This window comes from Lolium rigidum, chromosome 1, assembly GCF_022539505.1.
Source record: "Lolium rigidum isolate FL_2022 chromosome 1, APGP_CSIRO_Lrig_0.1, whole genome shotgun sequence".
Taxonomy (NCBI): Eukaryota; Viridiplantae; Streptophyta; class Magnoliopsida; order Poales; family Poaceae; genus Lolium; species Lolium rigidum.
In genome coordinates this window covers 94,216,305-94,230,377 of record NC_061508.1, presented here as the reverse complement: position 1 = coordinate 94,230,377, position 14,073 = coordinate 94,216,305, and the positions used below count along the sequence as shown (strand labels likewise).

The 14,073-nt window shown below is 41.3% G+C and overlaps 1 protein-coding gene across 1 annotated transcript; it reads right to left on the bottom strand.

Annotated features, from left to right (window-relative positions):
- Positions 1-400: 400 nt before the first annotated feature.
- On the bottom strand, positions 401-11,476 carry LOC124697897 (probable protein NAP1). Its single transcript, XM_047230457.1, has 23 exons — positions 11,098-11,476; positions 10,944-11,018; positions 10,340-10,420; positions 10,179-10,259; positions 9,996-10,078; positions 9,301-9,385; positions 8,783-8,908; positions 8,568-8,675; positions 8,318-8,362; positions 8,095-8,237; positions 7,646-7,778; positions 7,255-7,359; positions 7,096-7,174; positions 6,105-6,298; positions 5,136-5,281; positions 4,720-4,801; positions 4,490-4,600; positions 4,030-4,155; positions 3,833-3,948; positions 3,655-3,751; positions 2,176-3,173; positions 1,752-1,961; positions 401-1,216 (listed from the first exon to the last, which is right to left on the bottom strand). Exons 1-23 carry the CDS (start codon positions 11,458-11,460, stop codon positions 736-738), a joined length of 4,068 nt encoding a protein of 1,355 aa, XP_047086413.1. The 5' UTR covers positions 11,461-11,476; the 3' UTR covers positions 401-735.
- Positions 11,477-14,073: the final 2,597 nt, after the last annotated feature.

Here is a 14,073-nt window from a genome sequence, read left to right as displayed (position 1 = left end):
CTGGATGTCTCTGACCTGAGCATGAATGTCACCAAGCTGCCGCTTCTTTTATTCTTACACCATATTTTCAGAGTTCCTGCAAGATTATAGGTGCGGGCATGGGAAGGCCAATTGGCCCAAGATCTCCAGAAAGAATTAGTTGTTCTTCGAAAGTACTCCAAAGTCCAACGGTTCTCAAACTTGAAATTCAACTTAGGTATACAAAATTGAGAATCATTGGAAATTAAAATGGGGGCACAGGGATGCATACATCACTTCTTTACATTGCCAGAACAAGAGCCTACATCACCGAGGATATTCTTCAGGTCACCCATTAAATATCACTGGCTCAAAGGATAATAGAGTATAACAATAGTAACAGAAACCTATCAAAGAAATGTAAAAAAGGCACATATCGTAATATAATCAATTACACTAAACAAACATTATTATTACTAGTACACTTCACACGCAAGCCTGCACAGACCAGTTCTGCCAACGGTGTGGCCGAGCCTGAATATCAAGCAAATATTACAGGAGGGGTTGCATTTGTTACAGGAAAACTATAGGTACATACTACATACAACTAGAATAGACCTTCCTGTGTTCTCAAGATGTTAACAAACTACAAAGAATGCACATCTGCTCGAGCATGATCTATTATCTCAGAGTACTAAATACAGTGCTTGCATTTCTCTCAAGGCAAGCGCAGACGATGGTGGTGCTGTGAAAAAGAAAAAAGAAAAACTAAAAAGGCTATTTGTAGGACAGAGGGCCAGATCTTGACACAGCAAACCTCTGCAGTGAGCTAGATCCATGGCTTCCAGAGCTTGAACCCTCTACGAACTTTGCTTTCCTGCTCGTGCCGTAGTCGAGCGGCCCGGAACGCCTCATGCTTTGCAGCTGCCTCTCTCCGGTTCTCCGATCCGCTTCGTAGCCGCCATCGTGCTGGGAGCCAGATGAGCTGTGGTACCCTGACTCAAAAGTATGAGACCTGGGTGTCGTGTCCGGACGGCTGGGCCTCGCTGATGGGGACGCGTGCGCCAGAGAGATCAGAGGCGACTGCCTTGGGGATGGGTCCATTTGTTCTGAAGCCATCTGTGAAGCTCCGTACAGCTGGTGATAGATCGAACGTAGAATGGTGTAAGGGATGTGAGCTTCTAAGGTGCTCCTTGGAAGGTACGGGGACAGCTCACAGAGTTGATCGAGGAATATTAGCTTTGGAACAATGTGCGGTCTGCATTAAGGTCATATAAAATCATCAAAAGGGGGACAAGGATCATCAAAAGCACATTGTATGTAACCAACACGGACTGCAAAACCATTAGCACAGAAAAAATCTGGTTTGTCAGTCAATAAATAGCATTGCTACGAGGAAATCAGGAATATTTCTATCCTCCAAAGCAAACTGGAAACGATAGTCTTACCTGCCTACATGGTATGTAACATATCAGCTGATTTTAGTTTTTGCATAAATGACTACTAAAAATTAGAATATACTTTTTAAAATATGAAGTGTATCATTATCATGCTGGGCAGCATACTAACACTAAACAATAAACAATACGCCATGTCTGGCTTTACACCTAGAATAGGTGTCGCATCTAGTGCACCGTCTATCATGACTAGGATTCGACACCAATACTTGCAGTTTTATACTCCTAGCGAACAAAATGATGTGCGCCAAAGTGCTGCAGGAACAGGTACCACTGGATGTATAGTACAAATTCATTTACAACTTTGAAACAAAAAGGACAGACCAAGTATATTACCTGCTAGTGTTATTCCAGGAGTCCAGGACAATCCCTGCAGACAATTTTACATACAGTTGCATAGCAGATTTAATATTTGACTCAGCTGATGCACGGCTCAGTAATTCGGGCTCTTGCAGCTCATCTGTATGACCATTTGAAAGAGAATTCATTCGTTGTTCCTTTGCTATCCTGGTATATTCACTCCCTCCAACCACAGCACTGATACACCTGTACAAACACCAGATGAGTCATATGAAACTTGGAATTATCAATAATAGCATGTATGCCTTCTATCATGCCACAACAATGTGTGTACGCTATGAGAATCTTTAGAAAATTAGAGTTGTACATGCTAATTATAGTGTCGTATTATAATTTCCAGCAAAAATAACCCTGTTGGAGTCATGCTTAACCATTACTCCATTAGGAACCAACTTCTTACCTTGCTAGGCAGTGCAAATTATTACTGAAGCCACCTGTATTGACATCATAAACAGCACTGCTCCACATGTTGGACACCATAAATGCAGAACAAAGATATGGAAGTAGGATCCAAGAATTATCATTAGCAGAATTATATTCTGCCAGAATAGAATGCACCCACTCAGCATCATGTTTGTCCCCAACACCAACACTGCTTGCAACCCTTCTGAGTCTAATGATCTCATTTTTATCAGGTACCTCTTCTGGCAACTGCGTAGTCAATCCCTTGAGTAGAGAATATATGAGAGGTACTTTCTCTTCGAGAACCGCTCCGACAGCCTCTACCAACAGCTCACGAAAAGTTATTGCCTGCCCTGCCTGGATACAGAAGTCAGCCAAAGTTTCAATATCAATTATCTGCTTTAGATTTGCATCTCTTTCAATCCTATCACCAGAATTTACACTTCCAGCCAGGCCTTCTAACGCATCACGGTTCGACCTCAGTGCGGAATCGATGCAGTTTAATAGAGCAGAAGTATGTTCCTTTAGCATCTTATCCATTCTATCAATTCCATAACCACCAAAAAGACGAACAAGTGCTTTGAGTTCTCTTTTATCTGTAAATGATTCCGCTAAATATCCACCACCAATGGGCTGTGAGCTCCTGAAGCAATTATGAGTTGCATCAAAAACAACTCCAGTGCGAGATGCATCCCGTACTATGTTCTCAATGTACCAATTGCATATTATCTCTATGGCAGATCCTCCCCCATTTGTCTCTACTGGTCTATCAAATACTTGCAGGTTTGAAAACAACCCAGTAAAACTCTCTGCTAGGAGCACTTCCCGTATACCTTCAGTAAGGTCCATACTGATATGCTGCTCTGCTAGATGGATGATGCTCAAGTGTCTTCTTAAGAGAGATTCAATGATTGATGGTCGCTGAAGGCAGTTATCAGTTCGAATGATGTTATGGAACCTTCTCCTAAAATTTCCTATGATGCAGTCTCTCATGTACTGTGAAATAAAAAAAAGTATAAAAAGTAAGTTAAACAAGGACACTTACATACTTACTGTCAGAAACAAATAACATAAGTAATAATTTCTGGAAACAAAGATAAACATTAAGACAAAAAAGTGGACTGACCTTCCAGAATAAGTTATTTGTATTGTGCAGTTATTTGTTCATTTTTTACAAATATTATGTTACAGGAGAATAATAATATCCCAGGTATGTTCACAACAACAAAAAGGTTAATAGCTTCATAGTCATGTACAATCATCTGTTACCATTACCACATACCGTAAAACATCTACAGTGCCAATCTAAGGTGAAGTAAATAGACTGTAACCTCAAAATTCTCTTCATTTCAACCATGAAAAGAGGTAACTCAAAGAAGTCCTTATATCCTTATAATATAAAAAGAAGTGATAGTTCACAAATGTACAGTGGAATAGCAAAAGAGGATCCAAAAATAGAGGAGCATAAACTACAAACCTCCCGGAGAACAAAAACATGGTTGAGAACACAAATAGGCTCCATGTCATTCAGCACAGAACATAGACTTGTCAGCCTTTGCATAGCAGCTTCGAGCCTATTTTTGTACATTCACAATTAAAGTTATGGGAACCCAATATATATTTAAATAATAATGGGAAGTAGCAAAGTGACTGACATCTTAACTGATGAACTATTATCAGGATAGCTCTCATTCCCTGGTGCTAACAAGCCTGGAACAGCTTTGACTCTTGTTGCATTATTCAATCGTAGAGCTGCTTGCTCCGGTGAAAGCTGAAGAGTTTGTAAGAGAGAGCATTAAGTACGCAGCCCACAAATAGCTGAAACATCAATATGAGCTCAGAAATTCTCTACCTGCATCTCCAATGAGCCAAACCCACCCTCTGCATCAAGAATATTTATCAAACCCTCCAGTCCACCCATGATAGACTCGATAAGGGATTCGACGTATGAGATAGAATCTCTGCCGATCTTGTTAACCTGTGTTAATGCAGTAGTCAATATAGAGAGGTGTGGTTGATATATAGTGCAGGAATATTAACATTTATTAACATCATAGTTGAACGGTATTTATAGAAAGATTTTAATTCTCATGTATACAATTACTGCTGTCCACCTCCATTACAGTTTTCTGTTTTCAAATGGATCGGAGGGAGTACTATTAAAGGTCCATGTTCAAGAAAAGATCAACCAATATGCATTGCCTTCTCCTTTCAGTATTCGTTGTAGCTGGCCATTTTGCAAAAGCACATCTTCACATTGCAATAAGCAGCATAATAATGAACAAAGTGACATAGTGAGTTGAAATACTAACCTCTTCAGGAATAATTGCAGAAGCACATTCTGGAAAACTGCAAGCTGCTCCGAGCCACGCGCAACAATGTTGTGGACGGCCTTCTGGACCAAACATTGTGTTTCTGAAGACCTGCAAGATTCCAGAAAATAATCAACTAGCTAACACCAAGAAAAGTCTAGTTACTTGAAAGGAAATAAAAAAGAAAATATTGTTAATAAATAGAAAATATAAACAAATTTTACACTTACAGTTGTAAGATGCTGATGATAAAAGTACAGTTTTTTAAGACTTCCATGTTTGGAAAGTTGGCTCTCAAGTTCATCGACGCATCTGTAAGGCAATTTAATTCTGGTGAGATACAGACTTCTAGAAGAACTTAGATCTCAGGATCCACATTATTTATGGAAGCAACGACACAATTTACCCTAAGATTAGTGCCAGAGCAACATTAAGACGGGTACATGTTACGAGAAACTAGCTATGATCATATTATGTGGATTAGCATTAGCTTGCCCTGATTATTAAATGGTGCAAGAAATTCAGATAGTTTATTGCAATTCCGGTGAATACTATTGCTAATTTCGAAGTTACAAGCTAAGAAAAAACTGCATCATGTGTGTCAGGAAATTGAACTATTCAATTCAAATCAGTAACTGTCGATCACCTAGACCAACTGTATGCAGCATTGCCTTCTGAGACCAGGCCCTCCTTCCCAGTAGACACAGTAGCCTTCTCCAAGTGCCTTATATTTATAGAGGATCGTGAAGATGTGACAATCATCAAAATGGATAGCCAGTGCTTCCGTAAATCCTGTGCCGTTAGATTAACAGGTTTAGCAAATCCTAAATGTAAACTCTATGAAATATCTAGCATGTGTACGTATACAGTTAGTGCATTGGTTTCCTTGTCAAAATCACAAGTACTGATATTTTCAGTTATTACTTTCTTGAATGCTCAGTGTTACGGTTATGAAACCGTGCATCAAAGGAACCACGACGAAAGCATTGCCATGGTTTTTCTTGCATACTTCAATCCTTTGCATGTACAAGTTACAATAAGCAGTGAGTAATGGTGTTTACGTTCGCCATTTATTACAATACAAGGATCAGAATGTACTCGGCTAGGATAACATGATTAAAATGATGACATCGTTAACAAATAAATAATGGAAAAACTTATCACCCACAAAGGAGAAAAACTAAATTTAAAGACAAGCAAGCGAGCTCTTTTTATGTGTAGATCCCAGCAATAGTACTCTAAGAAAATTGTCCCTGTCATTGTATATGTTGAAGTGAAAACCTTGAACTACAGAGTCCAATGCTTTGGGTTACAGAGTCTAGAAAAACCTTGAACTACATAAAGGACTGTAGCAACAAGATGTGACAAAAAACTGGAGAATTTGTTAAGACACTGAAAGATCCTGATTATACAGTAAGTTGGTTATTTGCTCTGCAACTTACGAAAAACTAGAAACACAACACTAACTTGGTTCTAACATAAAATTGTGCTGGTGCGCAAGTGCGCACCTGCATGTCTGTGTACGTGTGTCCATCAGTTATACAAGGTAAATATTGGTAGAGTTAGCACATGTGACCGACTTTAATTCACAAAATAATCTCAGGGAGATACTTACAGTTAAGTCACAAGTAATAGCAGGGACATTCTCCCCTTGAGTCTTTGGAATGTTCTCCAGACAATGGAGAACTTGCTGGAACAGGCCCTTCAGTGTAGCATCTAAATCAAGAGCAACCATGCCTGGGGTACCAAGTAAGAACCGTATTCTTCCAGCACAAGATGATAAGTATGATAATGCATAACCTTTTATAGCTGCAAAGAGAACATATTAAAGAATGTGGTAAGGATCACTGTCTTATATCATTAATTTACCATATATATTTATGCAATATTCTTTATTGTCCAACAGTAACTGAATTTACAACAGTAACAAGGAACAACTTCCAAACGTTGAAATTCATAACTTTCTTGAGGGCGTATATGAAATTCCATTATCCAATTATTGTCACCACTTACTAGTATTAAATGCAAGATTTCAACACAGACAGCTCCTTAAATTTCTAGATGAAATAACAGCCCGTAGCAAAGGATATTTTCGTTTGCTTAACCAACAGATTAGAACGGCACTTTCCACAACAGTTGAGGGAGATATTAAATATTAGAAACATGGTATTGTCCAAATACATCCAAGATTCCGTTTGCAACTCTAAGAGAAGTCATGGTTTTTTCTCAACAGAGAATCCTAAAAGCAGCCAAAATAGACTCGCAACCTAAAAATATGAATTGGCAGAGAAATCTAGGAATATCTTGCTGCAACTACTTATGGAAAAATCGTATCAAAATTAGGGTTTCGGAAAAAGGAATAGAAAGGAAAATAGTTAAGCATACTATGACACAAAAAGTCTCCAAGCAAATTATGTAAGATACGAGAGGCTCTAAGAAACGAAGCTCGCAAGCATTATTTGACCAAGAATGAACCCTAACAAATATGTTTAAGATATTATGTACAAGAAGGTGCATAAATGTTGGGTTCTTCTGATATAACATTCGTAAGATAAATAATCATGCATGATTTCCCTACAGCACATAGCATAGAAGAAGACAAGAACCTGCTATATATTTACGGACCAGGCAACAAAGTTTGCCCATTCCATCTAAGATGAAGCCAATGGTTGGGTCAGTTGCATCCTGGAAGTTTTGATGACAAAGTTAGAAATGAAAGACACAAAGATTAAGATCTCCAAGACAAAATGAACGAAATTACTAACAATGTCAACAGTTCTCCCTCGAGTAGATTTTGATGACGCAATCCCTACATGTTGGAAGTACCAAACCACCTCACATTGTGCCAAAGCAAGAGCAGAAAACACCATCTGCAAGAATTTTGGCATCATGAGATACTACAGACAACTGACCCAAATTTAGCTCAATTTTTATACAGCCCCTTTATTGATAAACTAAATTACTTATAAATATAGATAATTCTCGTATGGCTTTCATGATAACTTTTTGCTGCTCTTAGTCACCAAGACACATAAGCGTTAACACACGAAGAGACTAATATATACAGATATCGTCAAGACATCATTCAAATGTTAATATCAGAAAAAAAAATCCTTTGCAAGCTTATATATTACTATAGAGATATTGGTACCAAACCTGAATATTGGGCGCCAGGAGGCTAGGTTGATCTGTGAAAAATAATACCATCCTTCCAACTTCCTGTTTAAGAAGAATTCTCCTTTCATGATGTATGGCATCACATGCCACCAATGCTTGCTCATGCACTTCCCTGCAGTAAGTCAACACAACACATAAATAGGTGTGACGTAAAAGGAAATGATAGGCACGAGGAGGAAACCTTTACTTAGTAACTAAATCCCATGCGGATGCAGGTCAAGACAACACCACCAGAAACATTTCACCTCTTATGCAGAGAGAATCTCAGAATTTGTGGCAAGCGGAAATGACAGGAATATGTACACAGCTTTCAGTAAATTATTGAAGGTAAATGGCTCAAATTCACCGAAAAGGCCAAATCATTTCTGTTTCAAGCTATCTCAGAGCATAGGACAAAGTAGGGGAGATGAGGTTGTGAAGAGACATACGTTAACATCTTCTCAACTTGTTTTGCAATATTGTATTCCATATCAGATTCCTTTTGTTTAGTACGTCCAGATTTGGCCATTCTCTTCGATTCTAAAACTTTTGGAAGGACATAATGTTGATAGTTCTCATGAAGTAAGATGTACTACATAAACAAATGAAAGGTCAAATTAGTATAGCAAACAACAAAAACTAACAGTAGCATCACATGAATTTTGATTTCACCTCATCTCTGAACAGAGGGAGTACTAAGTTCTCTTTAAGAACAACCTGAAGAACACAAAAATTAAATGAATTACAGGATAACAGGATACAACATAAGTAGTACAATGATAAAGTTCTCTAGAAAAACATGACGAGGTATGTTCCAGCATGAGTGTACAGACGGAAAACCATGAAACGACATATCAACTATAGAGTTTGCATGTGTCAAGCACAGCAAATAACAAAACAAAACAAAAAAAAGAGCATGTACCATTGCGACATCTATGCTGGTCACCCGAAGTAGTTCATCAGGACAAACAAGATATCCAAGAAGAACCCATTCACGATATGATGTCACATTAGCCAGATCTTGGGCCCTCTGGGAAGATGTTAACACTCAGATTTAAATACTCTTACATGATGGCACTCGGCCAAAAAAGAAAAGTACACGATTCATCTCTAGTCAGTGTCAACGAAAGAACTAACCATGGGATGAGCAGAGTTTGTAAGGATGTCAGGATACCGCGGATGAAATGGACTGAGGAACCCTTCATTTCTTAACTTCTTGGTATCAGTTGAAAGAAAGATAATCGGGCCAACAGCCTCTAGAACCTGAGAGTAGAAAAACACATAGTGAAAGTAAAAGGGTGAACAAAAAGTAATGCCTATGAAATAAAAGTACATAGCAAAAGAGATATGGAATCACATGAAACACATGCGGCATAAAGAATGATGGTTAACATGAATAGATCACAGAAGAGCCCAACCAAACAGAACAGATTATAGATCAAAATAATTAGCATTACAAATATGTTCTAGACAATCCTGACTGTGACTCTAAGAACAGTTTCTACAATGCTTTCCAAAATCATGGACTCATAGCCTTGAGTGACAGAGGAAGGAGACTTGCAGGGCTAATAACTTAGGGAGAACACTTCACAGTAACTCATGAAGCTTCACTTCCTAGTTATTACTATTGGAATGGTACAAGCAGATGGTATCACCTCGCCAATACGTGGGCTCACAAAATTGAGATCCTCGTGCAATCCCTTCACAGGTGGATCGTAAGAATCTACAAACTGAACCAACCTGCACACAATAACATATTTAGAATTTAAGAAGATGTGAGTAAAAAGGAGTTACATAACAGGAATTTTTTCGCTTAGTTTGATAAAATTTGTGAAGCTATCGACCCAACAATAGATATCGCTGAGATCCATTTCAACTTCAATTGCAAGTGCATAAGTTGTATTCCTAACAATCATAAGATTAATATGTTAAAACAAGCACCGCTAATGATATTTAAATTTCGTAAAACAGATTCATGTGTGTATATTTGTGGATAAGCTACAGAAGTGCCAGCAATTCTGCTCTGAAAAGGCAGTACATTCTGGAATTCAAATTATGAATCCTATATTGATTGCCAACATGTTAGTTTTTACTTTTTTTTACTTTGGGAAGTAATCAATTCTCATATACATTGTTTAAGCAATTAATATATATGTTCAGTATGTAAGCGTAAATTGTTTAAGCAATTAATATATATGTTATGCATGTGATACTACAATATTAGCAGCTGAAACAAATAAATTTGTTAAGCCAACTAGAACAAAAAAAAAATGCCATAATACAAGAAAAAGTTTTGAAAGGTGGTGAGCACTTGTATTTACTACAACTTTTAGTACCCTTACCACCTTACCGATGATAAAACTCCCAATCACGTCCACCCTTAAGCATGATGTGCAAGATGTTGTAAACCTGGAGGATCATCTTTCTTGGAATCTGTCAATTAGAACACCAGGCAGCATTATGTTAGTATAAAAGAAATGTGTACGGAGCGGTTACATATTTCAGTCAAGGACAGGATGAAGGTTTGAATTACCTTGTCGGAGAAAAGGTTGACTCGCACAAATGAGCAAATTAGATCCATAAAAGCATGAAGAATCAGAGAGTTCTGATGTGGCTGTGAAAAATAGTGGAAATGCCGTTATTTACGGATGAATAAACGATCGGATGTTACTTCAGACAAGACTATTTCCTCACCAGCAAGGTTATGACCGTGCTACTCAGATCCAAAATTAGTCGCAGAACTTGTTCACGAAATTCCAGCAAATCAAGAAGCAACTAGTGAAGTGAAAATGAAAAGAAAATTAGTCAAATGTGGAAATAACAACAGAAGTACAATGCACATGTGTATGCCTTTTGTTCAATGTAGAAGTGTAGTATACTAAAGAGTAATTTCCCCTAGACACATTGTACTGAAATAGAACAGTTGAAAAGTTCAGTATAATGCTTCATTCCAGTCACAGAACGACAAAAGTTTGGCCAGTATATTACAAGCCTTTGGAAATCGTCAGCATAGCTTTATTGATTGAAGGACATAGTTATGGTACCAAAAAAACACTCCAGAGGGGCAACATCCATATCACCTCTGACTAATACATATTTGGAAAATATTTCGCGAGAGCCCGCCATTTGGATAAAGGAGACGGCTGTATGCTACTATAACATATATGTGACTTAGGTCATGTATATAAAGCAAAATTTATCCTACCGGGTTGCAGCATTTAATTGATTAGCCAGCAGAAGAAAACATTTTTACCATGCATGTACAATTTAATTGGTAAAGCTGGTAGTAGGCACATACCATGACCCATTGCTCCAGGTTCCGCATGTAACCTTCCGCGTTCTCATTCAAAGCATCGAGCGCAAACTTGTCTACCTGCAAAGCAGAATGCCATAACATAACATTAAGCAAAATTCCAGGTCGAATGACACATCCGGGCGATTAAAATGCTCACCTTTTCAAGCTGCAGCTTGTTGGGATGCTCCGGGAACTTCTTGGACAAGGTGGTGCAGATTTTGGGGAAGTTCGGCATGACGCCGGCCTTCCAGAACGCGTCCGAGAAGGTGTGCGTGTTGGGATCTGGGTAGTCCAGGACGCTGTTGAGCCTGTACATCTTGGCCAGCAAGCCCTCGGCGACCTTGGAGAGCTGCACCACCGGCTCCATCTGCAGATGCCTCGGCCCGCCGCTCGCGGGCCCGTCGACGCTCGTGGCCCGCCAGCTCGCTGACGCCGAGGGAGGCGACTCCTCGGCGGCCAGGTACTCCGACCACCGCGGCACGCTGTCCACTTCCTTGGATTTGAACGAGACGTGCGCCATCTCCTGCTTAGGGAGCAACTGCCGGTCTTGCCCCGCCTGGCACTAGTCCTCGTCCCCCGCCGCACCCGCCGGCGCCGAGCTCTCTGCCGAGCTGGCTTCAATTACCAAGAACCTTGTCATGAATTACGCATTTCCTCTAGGAGATCCGGGTTCTAACGAAATTTGCGAGGAGGGCGAGCGGGCGAGCTCACCTAGCAGAGGGACAACCGTACGGATGATGGTGGGATGTTCAGCGGCGCGGAGATCTCGCCGCCATTGCGAAGGAGCAGCTCCGTCCGTCCGTCCGTCCGTCGCTCTCGTCGGATGGTTGCTCTGCTGCTCCTGAGTCCTGATGTGGGGGAGCAGTACAGCGACCTGAGCCTTCGTTCTTCTCTGTTTTTTTTTTTTTTTGATGCTTCGCCTTTACCCCTACGCATGACTCGGTAGGACCGTGGGCCCGCATCTGAGTGACTGCGTTTGGTGAGCGGCCAGTGGGCGAGACAAGGCCCGGATCTCTTGTACTGCGGCTATACCTTAGCATTTTTCGGGCCGGGCCGACCAAAGCCCAACACGGAAAATCTCGGCCCAGGCCTGGCCCAGGCCTGACCATCGGGGCAAAAAATAGGCCCAGGCCCAGCCCATCACATAGAAAGCATGTCAGGCATTGGGCCTCGGGCCGGGCCGCTTCACTAAATCGCACAAATCAAGGCCTAGGCTCGGCCCATTCTGACCATTGGGCCAAATCAGGCCCAGGCCCGGCCTCGAGGCATGGTCGGGTCGGGCTTGGCCCGGGAATTTTGGGCCGGGCCGACCAGGCCGGGCTGCCCATGGCCAGGTATAATTGCGGCTAGTCAAGACTGGGCTTCGCTAACTGCGGCCTGCTGCGGTGGATTGTAGTGGGTTGTCCACCTACCAAATGAACACCACTGAAAACCAAGTGACCTTTCCCTTTGGGCCTTGTTCGATTAATCCCCTAGACAAGTGGATTGGAGTGGATTGGAGTGTTTTGAGAGGTATTTTGACGTGTTGGGGATTTAAACCACTTCAATACACCGCAATCCCCCTCAATTTAGATGAAACCGAACAAGCCCTTAGGGTTTTGTTTCTCTCGTCGATATCACCTCGACTGTGAGTTTTCCATTCCCTGCCACCGATGATCGATCCTCCCATGTGCGTGTTTGGGATGATCATGGGGCAGACCTAGTCTGATGCCCGGACTTGGCTTCCTAGGGGTTTTGACCGGTGGCGGGTTCCACCTTACCTAGGGTTTAGGTTTTGGTCATCATGGTTGATGGAGTGTCTGGTTCGGGTTTGAAGGATGATGGTGATCTAGAGAAGCTGATGAATCAACTTGACATATGTGACGATGATCTAGACGATGTGGTTTTCAAGGAGGAACGTTCGTCCGTGGAGGATATCCCGAAGTGGCTTGTAGTGGCTTGGGTTCATACGGAGACTAAGTATAGCCAAAATTGGTTCTTCGCCAATATGAGATCGGCTTGGGGTCTGGCTCAAGGCGTGAAGTTTAGGGCCATTGAAAGTAATTTGTATGTGCTGTAATTTTTTTGCCTTGGGGATTGGGAGAAAGTAATTGAAGGTGGTCCACGGAACTTTTGAAATGTCCTAGTTTGTACTGAATCATATATGGATTCACGAAATCCTAGCTGATCAAGTTAAATTTGATTCCCGTGTGGATATAGATCCATGATCTTTCAGAGGCATATATAGCCCGATGGCGAATAACATGGCAAGGGAGGTGGAGAAGTATGAAGTTGTGGAAGGTGATTCAATGTATTTTTTGGGGTAACTTATGTCGTGTTCGTGTACAGATAGGTGTGCGGGAGCCTTTGAAGATAGTGATGTCTGCGTCGACAGGTGGAAGAAGGTACATTTTCATTGTCTGCTATGAGCGCATTCCCCAATGGTGCAAACCGTGTGGTCTGTTGGGCCATGTTTACAAGGAACACAGTGATGGGATCCATGCTAAAAAGCATAGAACTTATGGCCCTTGGTTGCTGGCTAATGCAAGCTTTAGAAGTAGTCAAGTAGAGGGCGCGGCGACGGTGGATTGGCAAGAGATGTGGGTCGCTTGGGTCGCTCTGACAGAGGAAGAGTATGTGGTCGTTCGTGGTCGGATGCGAATTATGTTGATGATGGCCCGGGAGAGGAGTCATCACTATTGAGTAGAGGAAAGAGCCAGGCTATGGAGGATGCTGAGATGATGGGTGGTGATGGCAACGAAAAGAGATGGTCTAGTGATGAGCTACCAGGAACTATGGTGCTTCCAGTACCTGGTGCTTTAGTAGGGATGTTGGTGAATCATTTTGAACCTCCGCCAACGAGGCCAAGTATGCCGCCAAGCCCAAACCCCAGCCCTGACGTGTTGATGAATGAAATGGAATCCGATCCGAGGAGAGCACCGAAAGATATGATTTTCCATTACGAAATAATGTGGGAAACCCATGAGTCATATGGGGCCCTGGTTGAAGAAACGGGGAATGAAACACCGGAGTGTGGTACGATTCATGATCTCGCGTCCAAGTTGGGAAAGGTTGCACAGGCTCTTACCTCACGAGATTCGAACATGTTTTCGTTCTATTCGAAAAGAGTTGTGGTTGTTGTGCCATCAGTTGG

Coding starts and splice junctions, on each gene's coding strand:
- LOC124697897 (XM_047230457.1), bottom strand. CDS start 11,460: ATGGCGCACGTCTCGTTCAAATCCAAGGAAGTGGACAGCGTGCCGCGG. Junction 8,909..9,300: donor TGAGCCCACGTATTGGCGAG/GTGATACCATCT, acceptor TTCTACTCTCAG/GTTCTAGAGGCTGTTGGCCC. Junction 1,962..2,175: donor AATTTGCACTGCCTAGCAAG/GTAAGAAGTTGG, acceptor GTGTTTGTACAG/GTGTATCAGTGCTGTGGTTG.